Source organism: Dendrobates tinctorius, unplaced genomic scaffold (genome assembly GCF_039654945.1).
Source record: "Dendrobates tinctorius isolate UK_male_01 unplaced genomic scaffold, ASM3965494v1 ptg000308l, whole genome shotgun sequence".
NCBI classification, from domain to species: domain Eukaryota; kingdom Metazoa; phylum Chordata; class Amphibia; order Anura; family Dendrobatidae; genus Dendrobates; species Dendrobates tinctorius.
In genome coordinates this window covers 3,149,257-3,169,613 of record NW_027361975.1, presented here as the reverse complement: position 1 = coordinate 3,169,613, position 20,357 = coordinate 3,149,257, and the positions used below count along the sequence as shown (strand labels likewise).

Below are 20,357 nucleotides of genomic sequence, written 5' to 3'. Positions count from 1 at the left end.
ATGTATACCAGGATAAGGTTCATGGGACCATGTATACCAGGATGGGGATGGGGTCCTTGTATACCAGGATGTGGATAAGGGGACCATGTATACCAGGATTGGGATGGGGCTATGTGTATCAGGATGGGAATGGGGGGTCATGTATACCAGGATGGGGTCAAGTATACCAGGATCGGGGACTATGAACACCAGGATCGGGATGGGTAGGCCATGTATACCAGGAAGGGGCCATATATTCCAGGATGGGAGTCATATATGTCTGGATGGGCTATTACCCTTTTAACTGTGTCATCAGCAGATACTGTTGTGAGTTCATTTTCCCCTTCACCGTCGATGTCTGATGAACTCCCTCTTCTGGTGAAGGAAGGTAGTGAGGCTGATTACCAAACACCTGATCTGGTAGATGATGACTGGGTAACAGGAAATTCTGACTGGATATAAGGCAGCCGACACCCTTCAGAGTCGCTGGTGATTTCTCTGCTGGATTCTTGGAGACCAGTCTGATTCCTGCTTCCCAAGGATAAGTTTTTGCTCTGCTATTGAAGTTATTAGTTTTGTTTTGTTTACCTTGTTTATTGGAGTTCAGCCATCCCTGGTCGGGGGTGTGCTGAGTTCCATTTTTATCTCTGATCAGTTTGTCTCTTTGCTCTGTCTTCAGAATTTACCTGAGTGCTGATATAGTCTTTTTGAAGTCCTAGCGACTTCAGGGCCTGTTTTTCCTATCAGACGGTTGGGACATTTTTTGGTAGGGTTTTTTATGGATTGCAGACAGCAGCTTTTCTATCCTGTCCTTTTTAGTTAGCTTGGGCCCCATCGTTTTCTCAACCTATCTTTCTATCTGTGTTAGTGTTTTCATCTTGCTTCACCGTCATTATATTTTGGGGGCTGCCTATTGCTTTGGGATCTGCTCTGGGGCAGTTTAGATTTCCCCTTTCTTTCTTTAGGCCTATTTAGTTCTCAGGCTGTGTTCGAGGGGTCTAGGGCATCGTAGGAACCCCCCACGGCTACTGTTAGTTGTTGTGGATAGGATCAGGGGTCTGCAATCCGATAGCTACCAACCTCTCCGGTTTTCTGGACTTAGCTTGTATTTTTGTTTTTTCCTCCTTCGGTGACTCATTCATAACAAGATACCCTCCCCCACAACAGTACATTATGAACACATTGCTTCAATTTTTTTCCTATTTTCCCCCTCTAAAACCTAAGTGCGTCTTATGGTCCAGTGTGTCTTATAGTATATCAGTCGTCATGTATCGAAATATAATGTTCAAATTTACATGTAACTGCAAATTTCAGGAATTTCGACTCAAACTACAGAGTGGGCCATTTATATGGATACACCTAAATAAAATGGGAATGGTAACAGTTTTCTTGCGTAGGGTGTCTTGCATTGAAATCTGCTGCAATGACCCGGGTACTAGGTTCACCAGACATCAACACAATTTCTATCCGCTCCTCACGTGTTAACCTCTGCGACATGTCAATGGCTGTAAGCAAATAGAAACTTGTAAATAACTCACAAATAAAGTTACGTTAAAACCAAGCACACCATTGTTTTTCTTGTGAAATTCTCAATAAGTTTGATGTGTCACATGACCCTCTTCCCATTGAAAAAAATAAAGTTGGATCCAAATTGGCCGACTTCAAAATGGCCGCCATGGTCACCACCCATCTTGAAGGGTTTTCCCCCTCCCATATACTAATGTGCTACAAACATGAAGTTGATATCACCAACCATTCCCATTTTATTTAGGTGTATCCTTATAAATGGCCCACCCTGTAGATCCTCTGCAGATCAATCCATTCACCTCTACATGGTGTGTGTTGCCATATCTCTCTTCTTAGACATTTGTTTAATGGCTATGTTGAATACAAAGAGATTTTTTGGCTGGCAAATTCCATAACTTTGGCAGTATGTATTTTGTCAAATTTTCCATGTACCACTAGTATGACTCCATGCAGACTTGGTTTGTACCCAGTTGGACTAGCATATATAGTCCGGAAATCCTGGACACTGGAGTTAGACCAAACATGTTCATTATGAAGCATGCTCAGAATAATAACAACAATTGCAATTTTATTTTTATTCTGTCAAAGCTTGATCAAAGCTGCATTTTTTTTAGTTGGATGGAATAACTAAAAGTAACGTTCATAGAGATTTATGGTGATGCAATTTCAGTTCACTTCAACCAGGTAGGTGTTGTAGGTGTAGTGAAATATTGTGATACCATTCTATTTTAGTCCAATTATCCAGAATATTTTATAATCCAGCATTTATTAATGCCAAATGAAAAAATACTTTCCTGCATTTAAGTAACTCAGATCTGAACGCTCATTCAACTGTACAAATTTATTATAAAGGTGCACATTATGCTTCTTTATGGCACTATATAAACACCAATGTCTACCTCCATCGATCATTTTACTATTGCTCTGAGAGAGAAGGATACACAGGCGCAGTATTTCTATTTGTGTAATCAGGTTGCGGTAGCGTTGCCGTAACTTCAGGTATAGTTGTAGACACCACCATAGGCATTCGAAAATGACCAGCATTGAGAGTATTAATATGACCTTGTGGAAGCTGGTTACTATTTGCAAACTGAGCTGTGTTCACTGCAGCATTTTGGTTTTGGTAGTCATTTGCCATTATAATCACCTAAAACAAAGATAGACCAAAATATTCTTAATTCAAATTAATAATGGACAGCACAATTAAAATGTTATCTAAATTACCATATAAGGGAACTTATGAGAAGTCAGGGGTCATCAAGACTTATACGTTGTTGCTTACACACAATGACCAAACTTTTACCAATCAGCGATCGCTGACTGGTTGTTTGCACAGATAGACCAAAGCAGACAATGCACAGTGAGCGATTTATACTAGATTTCTCAGCACACATTGGCTGCCATTGTTCTCGGCAGTGTGAGTCCCGTTTACGCAGCAGGATGCAGCGCTGAGAATGATGGTCTTTCATACTGCATAAAAGATTACTTTATCCAAATGCCCCTTTAGGGAAGTCAAAAAAGTTACCACAAAAAAACACTACTAACCTACAGGTATCGGGTTAATCTGCAGGTTAATAGCACCTCCTGACGTAGCCCAGAGGATGAAACATGTGTCGAGGTTCCATAAGTCCTCCGTTGTATTGATCCCTGTCACTGATACAGCTGACAACATGACTACCGGTATGAATTATTTACATTAGGTACCGTTTGCATCTACCCCTTTATACTACAATTAATGTATTGCATTTGTTTGTACCGTATCTTATTAAGGAATATTAGCATTATCATGCTTATCTAACAAGGTAAATTGGTAATATAATATTCTCATCCTTTATGCTGCTGCTTACATTCTGCAGCTAGAGGTTTGTTTTGATTATACTCATACTCTATACTGCTAAAACACTGCAGCTGAATGGCAGTGTTCACAGCGATAGGGGCTAGTTAATTTCTACACTGATTAATATATAATCTAGTTATCTGTCTGTAGTTATAAATCACTCCTCCTGACAACTAACCTGTTGGTCTGACTAGCATTTGAAGTGTTGCATCTTACTCCAAGTCTCCAAACCATTATTGCGATATGCTGCTGCATCCCTATGCTATACAAGTGATCAGCCTGCAAAAAATGATAGTGGGACAAAATAAAAAAGTAAAAAAAAAAGTTTTGAAAAAATTTAAACAAATATTTTTTAAAAATAAATTAAAAAAAAAATCAAAATATATTGTACCCATGAATATACAGTAGGGAAAAAAATATTTAGTCAGCCATCAATTGTGCAAGTTCTCCCACTTAAAAAGATGAGAGAGGCCTGTAATTGACTTCATATTTAGTCCACAACTATGAAAGTCAAAATGAGAAAGCAAATCCAGAAAATCACCTTGTCTGATTTGGCAAGATTTATTTTTCAAATTATGTTGGAAAATAAGTATTTGGTCACCTAAAAACATATCTGGCTCTCACAGACCTTTAACGTCTTCTTTAAGAGGTTCCTCTGTCCTCCCTTTATTACCTAAGAACTTTCATGGAAACATTTGCCCATATATCAATTACTGACTATAGAAAAAGACCATATCATTATATCTAATGGACAAAAAAATCAGATGGACTATATATAGGGACAAACGTGATAATAATTGACACACAAAAGAAAGAAAAAATTGTGTCCTTATACTGTATATTGGATATTTCATATGTATGTATTTCTTCTTAAGTCCCCACTCCTTTCTTTTCTTGTTTACAATGCTGCTCTCTTGTGCATCATGCCCACTGCTGGCACGCACGTGCGCCGCAGCTCCTTGCATGCCTGTCAGCCTGCAGCGTCTCCAGTTGCCTTGGTGAGCGGTCATGTGACCGTGACGTCACCAGGCACCTGACGCTGACGCTGTACGGCGTCCTTGGTTGATGTGGAAACACGCGCGTCATGGGAGGCGGTTCCGGCGTTGATCCATGAGGTAGCAGCATCACTTACTCTATGACGACGGAGGGCGTTTCCAATTGATAGGCGGCAATTTGTTAGGGATCTTATTGGGCCATTTTGATCATGTGAGTGGGACTGTATCATTATTGGTGGACAGGGCTTTTTCATCCCTGCACTTCCACTTTCCCATCACCCCTTGAGAAAGGCCATCACGCTGAAACGCGCGTTGGGGTGGAAGCACTGGGTGGGCAGCCTCTGGTCTGAACAGGTAATGGATTAACACTTCCATCTCCATACTTATCTATACTATGAAATCTGTTCCTTGAATTATAGGTCAGTCGGGATTGATGCAATACGCATATGAGCATACATTGTAGCCGTTTTATTGAAATGTGATTTACATTCAATTTCTTTCCCCTGCTCCCACCCATGTGTGGTCCTTTTTGTGCCCTACATGTGCAACTTGGCTTGGATTTATGCCTTTCACCGTTGATCCATATATCCTGTAACACCTAATAAAGTATATTTTGTATTTTTTCATCAATTTTGGGACTTTCTGATCGTTTTTTCTTTCTGTTGTGTGTCCCCTCATTACCTGTAGTAATGGAACCTGTTTGAACTTGTTATCAGTATGAAAGACACCTGTCCACAACCTCAAACAGTCACACTCCAAACTCCACTATGGTGAAGACCAAAGAGCTGTCGAAGGACACCAGAAACAAAATTGTAGCCCTGCACAAGTTTGGGAAGACTGAATCTGCAATAGGGAAGCAGCTTGGTGTGATGAAATCAAGTGTGGGAGCAATAATAAGAAAATGGAAGACATTCAAGATCACTGATAATTAGTATTGAGCGATACCACCCGATATTGAAAAATATCGGATCGGATTGGATCGGCCAATATGAAAAAAGTATCGGGTATCGCCGATTCCGATCCAGGAAGTCCCATTCAAGTCAATGGGACAGAAATATCGGAATAAAAAAACCCCATTTCTTGCCTTGTACATCCTGTTTGGGAGGGGGGAAGAGTGTGGGCAGTGCGTGGGCAGACACTGTGCGTGTCTGTGTGTGCGGGCGGGGTCTGTGCCGACTGTCGGGGGCCTGTGCCGGCTGTCTGTGCGGGCCTCTCGGGGGTCTGTGCCAACTGTCGGGGGCCTGTGCCGGCTGTCTGTGCGGGCCTCTCGGGGGTCTGTGCCGACTGTCGGTGGCCTGTGCCGGCTGCCGGTGTTCTGTACGGGCCTCTCGGGGACCCTTGCCGGCTGTCAGTGGTCTGTGCCAGCTGCCGGGGGCCTGTGCCGGCTGCCGGTGGTCTGTGTGGGCCTCTCGGGGGCCTGTGCCGGCTGTCGGTGGTCTGTGCCGGCTGCCGGGGGGCCTGTGCCGGCTGCCGGTGGTCTGTGCGGGCCTGCCGGGGGTCTTGTGTGTGTGCAGGCATCGTCCGATGGGACTACAAGTCCCATTGGGCGATGCCTGCTACAATGACAGTGATTGACACATCAGCCAATGATGGGACAGTAGTAGTCCCATTATCCGGCTAATGTGTTGAATGTAAAAAAAAATAAAAAACAAATTACATACATACTACATACATACTACATGCTACATACATACTACATTCATACAGCATGCATACATACTACATTCATACTTCATATATACTACATTCATACAACATACATACATACTACATATATACTACATATATAATACATTCATACAGCATACAAACATACTACATACATGCTACATATATACTACATTCATACAACATACATACATACATGATACATATATACTGCATTCATACAACATACATATATACTACATACATGCTACATATATACTACATTCACACAACATGCATACATACTACATACATGCTACATATATACTACATTCATACATGCATACATACTACATACTACATACATGCTATATATATACTACATTCATACAACATACATACATACTACATACATGCTACATATATACTACATTCATACAACATACATACATACTACATACATGCTACATATATACTACATTCATACAACATACATACTACATACTACATACATGCTACATATATACTACATTCATACAACATACATACATACTACATACATACTTCATATATACTACATTCATACAACATACATACATACATACTACATGCTACATACATGCAACATATATACTATATTCATACAGCATACATATATACTACATACATACTTCATATATACTACATTCATACAACATACATACTTACTACATACTACATACATGCTACATATATACTACATTCATACAACATACATACATACTACATACTACATACATGCTACATATATACTACATTCATACAACATACATACATACTACATACATGCTACATATATACTACATTCATACAACATACATACATACTACATACATACTTCATATATACTACATTCATACAACATACATATATACTACATACATGCTACATATATACTACATTCATGCAACATACATACTACATACATGCTACATATATACTACATTCATACAACATACATACATACTACATACATACTTCATATATACTACATTCATACAACATACATACTACATACATGCTACATATATACTACATTCATACAACATACATGCATACATACTACATACATGCTACATATATACTACATTCATACAACATACATACATACTACATACTACATACATGCTACATATATACTACATTCATACAACATGCATACATACTACATACTACATACATGCTACATATATACTACATTCATACAACATACATACATACTACATACTACATACATGCTACATATATACTACATTCATACAACATACATATATACTACATACTACATACATGCTACATATATACTACATTCATACAACATACATACATACTACATACAGTACATGCTACATATATACTACATTCATACAACATACATACATACTACATACATACATGCTACATATATACTACATTCATACAACATACATACATACTACATACATACTTCATATATACTACATTCATACAACATACATACATAATACATGCTACATACATGCTACATATATACTACATTCATACAACATACATACATACTACATACATGCTACATATATACTACATTCATACAACATACATACATACTACATACATGCTACATATATACTACATTCATACAACATACATACATACTACATACATACTTCATATATACTACATTCATACAACATACATATATACTACATACATGCTACATATATACTACATTCATGCAACATACATACATACTACATACATGCTACATATATACTACATTCATACAACATACATACATACTACATACATACTTCATATATACTACATTCATACAACATACATACATACTACATACATGCTACATATATACTACATTCATACAACATACATACATACATACTACATACATGCTACTTATATACTACATTCATACAACATACATACATACTACATACATGCTTCATATATACTACATTCATACAACATATATATATACTACATACATGCTACATATATACTACATTCATACAACATACATACATACTACATACATGCTACATATATACTACATTCTTACAACATACATGCATACTACATATATACTACATTCATACGACATACATATATACTACATACTACATACATGCTACATATATACTACATTCATGCAACATACATACATACTACATATATACTACATTCATACAACATACAGTACATACATACTACATACTGCATACATGCTACATATATACTACATTCATACAGCATACATACATACTACATACATGCTACATATATACTACATTCATACAACATACATACATACTACATACATGCTACATATATACTACATTCATACAACATACATATATACTACATGCTACATATATACTACATTCATACAACATACATTCTACATACATGCTACATATATACTACATTCATACAACTTACATACATACTACATACATGTTACATATATACTACATTCCTACAACATACATACTACATACATACTTCATATATACTACATTCATACAACATACATATATACTACATACTACATACATGCTACATATATACTACATTCATACAACATACATACATACTACATACATGCTACATATTATACTACATTCATACAACATACATACATACTACATACATACTTCATATATACTACATTCATACAACATACATATATACTACATACTACATACATGCTACATATATACTACATTCATGCAACATACATACATACTACATACATACTACATATATACTACATTCATACAACATACAGTACATACATACTACATACTGCATACATGCTACATATATACTACATTCATACAGCATACATACATACTACATACATGCTACATATATACTACATTCATACAACATACATACTACATACTACATACATACTACATATATACTACATTCATACAACATACATACATACATGATACATATATACTGCATTCATACAACATACATACTGTATATACTACATACATGCTACATATATACTACATTCACACAACATGCATACATACTACATACATGCTACATATATACTACATTCATACAACATACATACATACTACATACATGCTACATATATACTACATTCATACAACATACATACATACTACATACTACATACATACTACATATATACTACATTCATACAACATACATACATACATACTACATACATACTACATATATACAACATACATACTACATACATACTACATACATACAACATGCTACAGACATACAACATACATACATACTACATACTGCATACATACTACATACATACTGCATACAATACATTCATACATTCATACATTGATACAATACATACATATAGACATACAGTACATATAACATAGAGTACATACTCACCATCACTTGTCACTTTGATCCCCGAATCCAGTGTCATCTAGGAAAAAATATGAAAATAACAAACAAGCCATATACTTCCTGATCCGCAGAAATCCACGAGGTTCCCATGCCGATCTCTCTTGGAGAACAGCAGCATCAGCTGATGCGACCGCTCTCTACGGGGCTCCTGGAATCCAGTGATGGGAGATAGGTATCCTTCTGCACTGTATTCCTCCGCCACTGTAAAAAAATAGTCCCTGGTCTCACTTTATGGCAAAAGCTGTGTGGGAACTTGCTCACACAGCAATGCCAAAAGTGATACTAGGGACTATTTTTTTATAGTCACTGAGGAATCCAGTGCGGAAGGATACCTACCTCCCGTCACTGGATTCCCGTAGAGAGTGGTCGCATCAGCTGATGCTGCTGTTCTCCACGAGAGATCGGCGTGGGACCCTTGTGGATTTCTGCGGATCAGGGAGTATATGGCTTGTTTGTTATTTTCATATTTTTTCCTAGATGACACTGGCTTCGGGGATCAAAGTGACAAGTGATGGTGAGTATGTACTCTGTTATATGTACTGTATGTCTATATGTATGTGTTGTATGAATGTATTGTATGTAGTATGTATGTAGTATGTATGTAGTATGTATGTATGTATGTAGTATGTATGTATGTAGTATGTATGTTGTATATATGTAGTATGTATGTAGTATGTATGTATGTTGTATGAATGTAGTATATATGTAGTATGTATGTAGTATGTAGTATGTATGTATGTTGTATGAATGTAGTATATACACTCACTGGCCACTTTATTAGGTACACCATGCTAGTAACGGGTTGGACCCCCTTTTGCCTTCAGAACTGCCTCAATTCTTCGTGGCAGAGATTCAACAAGGTGCTGGAAGCATTCCTCAGAGATTTTGGACCATATTGACATGATGGCATCACACAGTTGGCGCAGATTTGTCGGCTGCACATCCCTGATGCGAATCTCCCGTTCCACCACATCCCAAAGATGCTCTATTGGATTGAGATCTGGTGACTGAGGAGGCCATTTGAGTACAGTGAACTCATTGTCATGTTCAAGAAACCAATCTGAGATGATTCGAGCTTTATGACATGGCGCATTATCCTGCTGAAAGTAGCCATCAGATGCCTGTTCTTAGCTGAGAGGAGTGGTACCCAGTGTGGTCTTCTGCTGCTGTAGCCCATCTGCCTCAAAGTTCGACGCACTGTGCGTTCAGAGATGCTCTTCTGCCTACCTTGGTTGTAACGGGTGGCAATTTGAGTCACTGTTGCCTTTCTATCAGCTCGAACCAGTATGCCCATTCTCCTCTGACCTCTGGCATCAACAAGGCATTTCCGGCCACAGAACTGCCGCTCACTGGATTTTTTTTCTTTTTCGGACCATTCTCTGTAAACCCTAGAGATGGTTGTGCGTGAAAATCCCAGTAGATCAGCAGTTTCTGAAATACTCAGACCAGCCCTTCTGGCACCAACAATCATGCCACGTTCAAAGGCACTCAAATCACCTTTCTTCCCCATACTGATGCTCGGTTTGAACTGCAGGAGATTGTCTTGACCATGTCTACATGCCTAAATGCACTGAGTTGCCGCCATGTGATTGGCTGATTAGAAATTAAGTCTTAACACACAGTTGGACAGGTGTACCTAATAAAGTGGCCAGTGAGTGTATGTAGCATGTATGTAGTATGTAGTATATATGTATGTTGTATGAATGTAGTATATATGTAGCATGTATGTAGTATGTAGTATATATGTATGTTGTATGAATGTAGTATATATGAAGTATGTTTGTAGTATGTATGTATGTTGTATGAATGTAGTATATATGTAGCATGTATGTAGTATGTAGTATTTATGTATGTTGTATGAATGTAGTATATATGTAGTTTGCATGTAGTATGCATGTTGTATGAATGTAGTATATATGTAGCATGTATGTAGTATGTATGTATGTTGTATGAATGTAGTATATATGTAGCTAGTATGTAGTATGTACAGTCATGGCAAAAGTATTGACACCCCTGCAATTCTGTCAGATAATATTCAGTTTCTTCCTGAAAATGATTGCAAACACAAATTCTTTGGTATTATTATCTTCATTTAATTTGTCTTAAATGAAAAAACACAAAAGAGAATGAAGCAAAAAGCAAAACATTGATCATTTCACACAAAACTCCAAAAATGGGCCGGACAAAAGTATTGGCACCCTCAGCCTAATACTTGATTGCACAACCTTTAGCCAAAATAACTGCGACCAACCGCTTCCGGTAACCATCAATGAGTTTCTTACAATGCTCTGCTGGAATTTTAGACCATTCTTCTTTGGCAAACTGCTCCAGGTCCCTGATATTTGAAGGGTGCCTTCTCCAAACTGCCATTTTTAGATCTCTCCACAGGTGTTCTATGGGATTCAGGTCTGGACTCATTGCTGGCCACCTTAGAAGTCTCCAGTGCTTTCTCTCAAACCATTTTCTAGTGCTTTTTGAAGTGTGTTTTGGGTTATTGTCCTGCTGGAAGACCCATGACCTCTGAGGTAGACCCAGCTTTCTCACACTGGGCTCTAAATTATGCTGCAAAATTTGTTGGTAGTCTTCTGACTTCATAATGCCATGCACACGGTCACGCAGTCCAGTGCCAGAGGCAGCAAAGCAACCCCAAAACATCAGGGAACCACCGCCATGTTTGACTTTAGGGACCGTGTACTTTTCTTTGAATGCCTCTTTTTTCTCCTGTAAACTCTATGTTGATGCTTTTGCCCTAAAAGCTCTACTTTTGTCTCATCTGACCAGAGAACATTCTTCCAAAATGTTTTAGGCTTTTTCAGGTAAGTTTTGGCAAACTCCAGCCTGGCTTTTTTATGTCTCGGGGTAAGAAGTGGAGTCTTCCTGGGTCTCCTACCATACAGTCCCTTTTCATTCAGATGCCGACGGATAGTACGGGTTGACATTGTTGTACCCTCGGACTGCAGGGCAGCTTGAACTTGTTTGGATGTTAGTCGAGGTTCTTTATCCAACATCCGCACAATCTTGCGTTGAAATCTCTTGTCAATTTTTCTTTTCCGGCCACATCTAGGGAGGTTAGCCACAGTGCCATGGGCTTTAAACTTCTTGATGACACTGCGCACGGTAGACACAGGAACATTCAGGTCTTTGGAGATGGACTTTTAGCCTTGAGATTGCTCATGCTTCCTCACAATTTGGTTTCTCAAGTCCTCAGACAGTTCTTTGGTCTTCTTTCTTTTCTCCATGCTCAATGTGGTACACACAAGGACACAGGACAGAGGTTGAGTCAACTTTAATCCATGTTAACTGGCTGCAAGTGTGATTTAGTTATTGCCAACACCTGTTAGGTGCCACAGGTAAGTTATAGGTGCTGTTAATTACACAAATTAGAGAAGCATCACATGATTTTTCGAACAGTGCCAATACTTTTGTCCACCCTCTTTGTTATGTTTGGTGTGGAATTATATCCAATTTGGCTTTAGGACAATTCTTTTTGTGTTTTTTCATTTAAGACAAATTAAATGAAGATAATAATACCAAAGAATTTGTGTTTGCAATCATTTTCAGGAAGAAACTGAGTATTATCTGACAGAATTGCAGGGGTGTCAATACTTTTGGCCATGACGGTATGTATGTTGTATGAATGTAGTAATATATGAAGTATGTATGTTGTATGAATGTAGTATATATGTAGCATGTATGTAGTATGTATGTATGTTGTATGAATGTAGTATATATGTAGCATGTATGTAGTATGTATGTTGTATGAATGTAGTATATATGAAGTATGTATGTAGTATGTATGTTGTATGAATGTAGTATATATGTAGCATGTATGTAGTATGTAGTATATATGTATGTTGTATGAATGTAGTATATATGAAGTATGTATGTAGTATGTATGTTGTATGAATGTAGTATATATGTAGCATGTATGTAGTATGTATGTTGTATGAATGTAGTATATATGAAGTACGTATGTAGTATGTATGTATGTTGTTTGAATGTAGTATATATGTAGTATGTATGTAGTATTTTTTTTTTTCTTTTTTTACATTCAACACATTAACTGGATGATGGGACTACTACTATCCCATCATTGGCTAATGTGTCAATCACTGTCATTGTAACAGGCATCGCCTGATGGGACTTGTAGTCCCATCGGACGATGCCTGCACACAGACAAGACCCCCGGCAGGCCCGCACAGACCACCGGCAGCCGGCACAGGCCCCCGAGAGGCCCGTACAGACCACCGGCAGCCGGCACAGGCCCCCGGCAGCCGGCACAGACCACCGACAGCCGGCACAGGCCCCCGAGAGGCCCGTACAGACCACCGGCAGCTGGCACAGGCCCCCAACAGCCGGCACAGGCCCCCGAGTGGCCCGTACAGACCACCGGCAGCTGGCACAGGCCCCTGTCAGGCCTGTACAGACCCCCGAGAGGCCCATACAGACCCCAGACAGTCGGCACAGACCCCCCGCCGTCGGCTCAGACCGCGCATCATGATGATATCATTTCAGCAGCCAATCACAGCCACAACAGTGGCTCATTGCATTATGGGGACTTCCGATTCCGGTATCCGATATTGAAAAAATATCGGTACTCGGTATCGTAATTCCGATACAGCGAATATCGGCCGATACCCGATACTTGCGGTATCTGGAGCTCCACGCAAGATCTTACCCCGTGGGGTCAAAATGATCACAAAAACGGTGAGCAAAAATCCCAGAGCCACACGGGGAGACCTAGTGAATGACCTGCATAGAGTTCGGACCACCGTAACAAAAGCTACCTTTAGTAACACACTACGCCGCCAGGGACTCAGATCCTGCAGTGCCAGACGTGTCCCCCTGCTTAAGTCAGTACATGTCCGGGCCCGTCTGAAGTTTGCTAGAGAGCATTTGGATTATCCAGAAGAGTATTGGGAAAATGTCATATGGTCTGATGAAACCAAAGTAGAACTGTTTGGTAGAAGCAAAACTCATCGTGTTTGGAGGAGACAGAATGCTGAGTTGCATCCAAAGAACACCATACCTACTATGAAGCATGGGGGTGGCAACATCATGCTTTGGGGCTGTTTCTCTGCAAAGGGACTAGGACGACTGATCCGGGAACATGAAAGAATGAATGGGGCCATGTATCGTGAGATTTTGAGTGCAAACCTCCTTCCATCAGAAAAGGGCATTGAAGATGAAACGTGGATGGGTCTTTGAGCATGATAATGATCCCAAGAACACTGCCAGGGCAACGAAGGATTGGCTTCGTAAGAAGCATATGAAGGTCCTGGAATGGCCTAGCCAGTCTCCAGATCTCAAACGCATAGAAAACCTTTGGAGGGATTTGAAAATCCGTGTTGCCCACCGACAGGCCCAAAACATCACTGCTCTAGAGGAGATCTGCATGGAGGAATAGGCCAACATACCACCAACAGTATGTGACAACCTTGTGAAGACTTAGAGAAAACATTTGACCTCTGTCATTGCCAACAAGGGATATATAATCAGATATTGAGATGAACTTTTGTTAATGACCAAATACTTATTTTCCACCATAATTTAAAAAATAAATCTTGCCAAATCAGACAAGGTGATTTTCTGGATTTGTATTCTCATTTTGACTCTCATAGTTGTGGTCTACCAATGATGTCAATTACAGGCCACTCTCCTCTTTTTAAGTGGGAGAACTTGCACAACTGGTGGCTGACTAAATACTTTTTCCCCCCAAAGTATACATTTTTAAAAAATACGTATATACAGTTGTGCTGAAAAGTTTACATACCCCGGCAGAATTTTTGCTTTCTTGGTCTTTTTTCAGAGAATATGAATGATAATACCAAAGGTTTTTCTCCACTCGTGGCTAGTGTTTGGGTCAAGTCATTATTTGTCAAACTACTGTGTTTTCTCTTTTTAAATCATAGTGACAACCCAAAACATCCAAATGACTCTGATCAAAAGTTCACATACTGTCATGATCCAGTGTTGGATCTGGCGGTATTAAATTGCACTGGGTGAACTTTTTTTACTTTGGAAAGTTCCAAGGTGTCTTGACTGTCCCCGGTGGTGGTTAGCAGTATTGCACTTTAGGTTTTTGTGCACTTAATTAGGGATCAGGTGTTACACCCTATAAAGGTGTGCTAGAGGTGTGCAATCACTGCCTGTGATATTGCGAGATTGCTTTCACTTTGAAGTGGAGAGCCTGGATGAAGGATGGAGCTGGTGAGGAGTCCTGCGCAGCTTAGCCAGGGGGGATGTGTTTCAGCTATGGTGTCTGGACGAAGGGCTGGCATGGCGTGGTGGAGTCGCAGTGATGGTGTCAGCGGGAAGTGTCTGCATGGGCTGGTGGAGTGGCGACTATGGAGAGTGGCACTCACCATGTGGGACTTGGCCGCTGAGCTGGACTCAAGCATGCTCGACTTCGTGTCAGCAGCTGAACACTTCCTTGGGACTCTGGTACTAAGCAGCTGCAACTGGTGTTGGACTCTGCTCCGAGGCTGCACTAAGGTGAAGGATCCTGTTATGGTGATGGATCCAGGTGGAGGAGAAGATGCACTCAGGTGGAGGGCTCTGTTTCTAGGAGCGCACGCAACAGAGCAAAGCTAAGTGGTGTTTCCCCTGTATTGTCTCTTTCCTCATGTGTGTTATTAGTGCAGTGGTGGGATTAGTTTCCGCACCGACCTATTCCCTAGTGAGGGTTTAGGGTCAGGGCGAGCTAGGGCGTTGAGGTACGCGTGCGGCGCCCGGTGCGAAACCGGCATAGGGAACGTTAGGAGTGCAGGGACACTGGCTCAGGGGAGCTCAGGAGGTCTCCAATTCCCTTTTCCCTATTGCAGGGCCCACCATTGTTAAAGTTACCCAGGTTCCCCCCTTTATTATTCAAATGCGCCTTACTGGAGGCGGTGTTTCCAGATATTGTATGTATAACGTGTAATACCTAAATTCGCCAGGTGGAGGCGGCATTTCCACCTGCACGTTTTTATTATTTAAATTCGCCCCACTGGAGGCGGTGTATCCAGGGTCACGTGTGTTATGGGTTCGCCTTGCGGCATCATCTGCGTCCTGACACACGTGACCATGACACATACCCTGCTTATTTTGGCCTGATAACATGCACAGAAGTTGACACAAATAGTAACATTCTCACCTGTGAACTGTTTGCTTGTAATCAGTGTGTGTGCATAAAAGCTGAGTGCGTTTCTGGGATCCAGACAAACTCTTGCATCTTTTATCCAGCCACTGATGTTTCTGGATTGTGGGTAATGGGGAAAGCTAAAGAATTGTCAATGGATCTACGGGAAAAGGTAGTTGAACTGTATAAAACAGGAAAGGGATATAAAAAGATATCCATGGAATTGATAATGCCAGTCAGCAGCACTAAAACTGTGATTAACAAATGGAAAATCAGGGACTCTGTAAAAACAAAACCACGGTCAGGTAGATCAAGAAAGATTTCGTACACAGCTGCCAGGAAAATTGTTCGGGATGCAAAGAAAATCCCAAAAATAACACCAACTGAAATACTGGACTCTCTGAAAACTAATGGTGTGGCTATTTCAAGATGCACAGTAAGGAGGCACTTGAAGAAAATTGGGCTGCATAGTCGAGTTGCCAGAAGAAAGCCGTTACTGCACAAATGCCACAAAGTATCTCACCAACAATGCGCAAAACACACAGAGACAAGCCTGAAAACTTCTGGAACAAGGTAATTTGAAGTGATGAGACCAAAATTGAACTTTTTGGCCAAAACCATAAACGATACATTTGGAGAGACGTCAACAAGGCCTATGATGAAAGAAACTTCATTTCTACTGTAAATCACGGAGGTGGATCGCTGATGTTTTGGGGATGTGTGAGCTACAAAGGCACAGGAAACTTGGTCAAAAGTGAAGGAAAGATGAATGCAGCATGTTATCAGAATATACTGGAGGCAAATTTGCAATCATCAACCCGGAAGCTGCGCATGGGACATACTTGGACGTTCCAACATGACAAGGATCCAAAATATAAGGCCAAGTCGACCTGTCATTGGCTACAGCAGAACAAAGTGAAGGTTCTGGAGTGGCCATCTCAGTCTCCTGACCTCAATAACATTCAGCCACTCTGGGGACATCTAAAGCGCGCAGATCATGCAAGACAGCCCAGGAATTTACAGGAATTGGTTGCTTTTTGCCAAGAAGAGTGGGCAGCTTTACCATCTAAGGAAATAAAGACCCTCATCCACAACATCCACAAAAGACTTCAAGCTGTCATTAATGTTAGAGGGGTCAAGACATGGTATTAAGAAATGGGGTATGTGAACTTTTGATCAGGGTCATTTGGATGATTTGGGTTGTCATTATGATTTATAAAGAGAAAACACAGTAGTTTGACAATAATTGGCATCACCCAACCACTAACCATGAGTGGAGAAAAAGGTTTGGTGTTATCGTTCATATTCTCTGAAAAAAGGCTAAGAAAGCAAAAATTCTGCCAGGGCACAACTGTAAAAACAATAAAAGTACAAACATTTGGTATCACCAAGTCCAGAACAACCTTACCTATAAATCTGCCCCACTAGTTAACCCCTTTAGTGAACAACATAAAAAAATATAAATAAGAAAAAAGGCAAACAAAAATCCTTTATCATCACACTGCCGAACAAAAAGTGGAATGAAACGCAATAAAAACTTACAAACAAACATGGTACCACTGAAAATTTCATCTTGTCCCGCAAGAAACAAGCTGACAAGCTGACAGCTCCATCAGCAAAAAATTTAAAAAGTTATAGGTCTCAGAATAAAACGATGCAAAAATAATTATTTTTTCTATAAAATAGTTTTTATTGTGTAAAAGTAAAAGCGCCAAAACATAAAAGATATAAATGTGGTATCATTGTATCGTACTGACATGAAGAATAAAACTGCCTTATCAATTTTACCACATGCAGAATGACATAAAATGAAAAATAAAAAATTCCTGAATTGCTGTTTTTTGTTTATCCTGCCTTATAAAAATCGGAATAGAAAGCCATCAAAAAATGTCATGTGTTTGAAAATGGTACCAATAAAAACGTCAAATCGTCCTGCAAAAAACAAGTTTATGACAGCAGCCAAACATAAAAAAACTATAAATCTGGTATCGCTGTAATCACACCAACCCGAAGAATAAAGTCACCATATTGCAGTAAGGCTTGGCGCATTTATCCTGCGCTTACCTTGGAGTTTCTGTGTAAATTTCTGAGATACATGATTCAGTCTGCCCCCCCTGGAGGAAGAGTCCCTATAATGGGGAAGATGGAGGTACTGTGGATGCGGTCTGACCTGTGATACGGCGGTGTCTGTCTTTTTAGGCGTGCATAAAAGTGCAGTCAGCCACAGTTTTGTTCACTTCTGAAAAGAAGGACACTGCAAAACAGAGACCAGGCAGAGTCCAGAATAACTCTGCTGCCTCATTATAGGGAGTGGATCCCTTGGAAGTTTCATCTGAATCACGTCACTCAGAGATTTAGATGGAAACACCCATGTAAGCGGTCAGCGTAGAGCGATGGATAAATGTGATCTCAAGCGTTATGTAAAATATGCCTTACAAACGCTTCAACTTAATCTACATAAAAAACAAGCACACTCAGGTCTGTCATCTGTTGTTAACCAAAATATAGAGGTTTCCATGTTACTGGCAGTACAAAGGCTTTGGAAAAGGAAAGGACTCCTTGCTCCCCAAAAGAAATTCAGCAAATCCCAAGTCCAAACGTTATGCCCTCCCAAATTCTGCGCTCCTAAGCCACACATAGCGTCCACATGTTTTTCATTTCTGAAGTGTTTAGAGCTTAATTTATGGGTGCATGCCTCCAGAACCATGAGCTGGGCATAACGTACTGGTCACTATAAGGTACTGTGATCACTACAAAGGCAGATAACAATTTTCACTCAGCAACATTCATTGCTGCTTGTTTCTGGAAAACACCCATGCAGTCAAAATCATCACTACACCTGTAGATAAATTCCCAAAAGGGTATAATTTCCAAAATGGGGTCACTTGAAGGATGGATTCTGCTTTTCTAGCACTTAGAGGCTCTGTATATGGATTCTGCAAACTTTTCTAGGAAAATCTGCGCTCCACCAGCAAATAGCACTCTGTCGCTCTGAGTCTCTCTGTGTTTCTCTGTGTGGCTAAGCAGTACTGTTCAGCCACATATGGGTTAATGCCACATTAAGTAGACATTGCGGGACAAATTTTGGTGCCATTTTTACCCACTTCTTGTGTGAAAATGTAAAATCTGGGGCTAAAACAAAATTTTGGTGTTTAACCCCTTTACCCCCAAGGGTGGTTTGCACGTTCATGACCGGGCAAATTTTTACAATTCTGACTAGAGTTGAGCGATACCGTCCGATACTTCAAAGTATCGTATCGGATGGTATCGGCCGATCTTTAAAAAAAGTATCGGTATCGCCGATTCCGATACCGGAAGTCCCATTCAAGTCTATGGGACTTCCGGTATCGGAATAAGAAAAACCCTTTCCTGCCCTTGTACAGCCTCTCTGGGGTCTGTACGGGCCTTTCGGGGGGCTGTGCCGGCCTGCCAGGGGGTCTGTGCAGGCTCCGGTGGTCTGTGCCGGCCTGCCGGTAGTCTGTGCAGGCTCCGGTGGGCTGTGCCGGCCTGCCGGGGGGCTGTGCCGGCCTGCCGGGGGGCTGTGCCGGCCTGCCGGTGGTCTGTGCAGGCTCCGGGGGGCTGTGCCGGCCTGCCGGTGGTCTGTGCAGGCTTCGGGGGTCTGTGCAGGCATCGTCCGATGGGACTACAAGTCCCATCGGGCGATGCCTGCTACCATGACAGTGATTGACACATTAGCCAATGATGGGACAGTAATAGTCCTATCATCCGGCTAATGTGTTGAATGTAAAAAAAAAAAAAAAAAATTACATGCTACATACATACAACATGCATA

At 40.4% G+C, this 20,357-nt stretch overlaps 1 protein-coding gene across 1 annotated transcript in view; it reads right to left on the bottom strand.

Moving 5' to 3' along the window:
- Positions 1–2,332: 2,332 nt before the first annotated feature.
- Positions 2,333–20,357, bottom strand: part of LOC141073593 (membrane-spanning 4-domains subfamily A member 4A-like) — a 92,992-nt gene continuing 74,967 nt past the window's right edge. Inside the window, exon 7 of the mRNA XM_073560880.1 lies at positions 2,333–2,653. Within this exon, the coding sequence (XP_073416981.1) occupies positions 2,423–2,653 (231 nt within the window). The 3' untranslated portion in view covers positions 2,333–2,422. The remainder of the gene's footprint in view (positions 2,654–20,357) is intronic.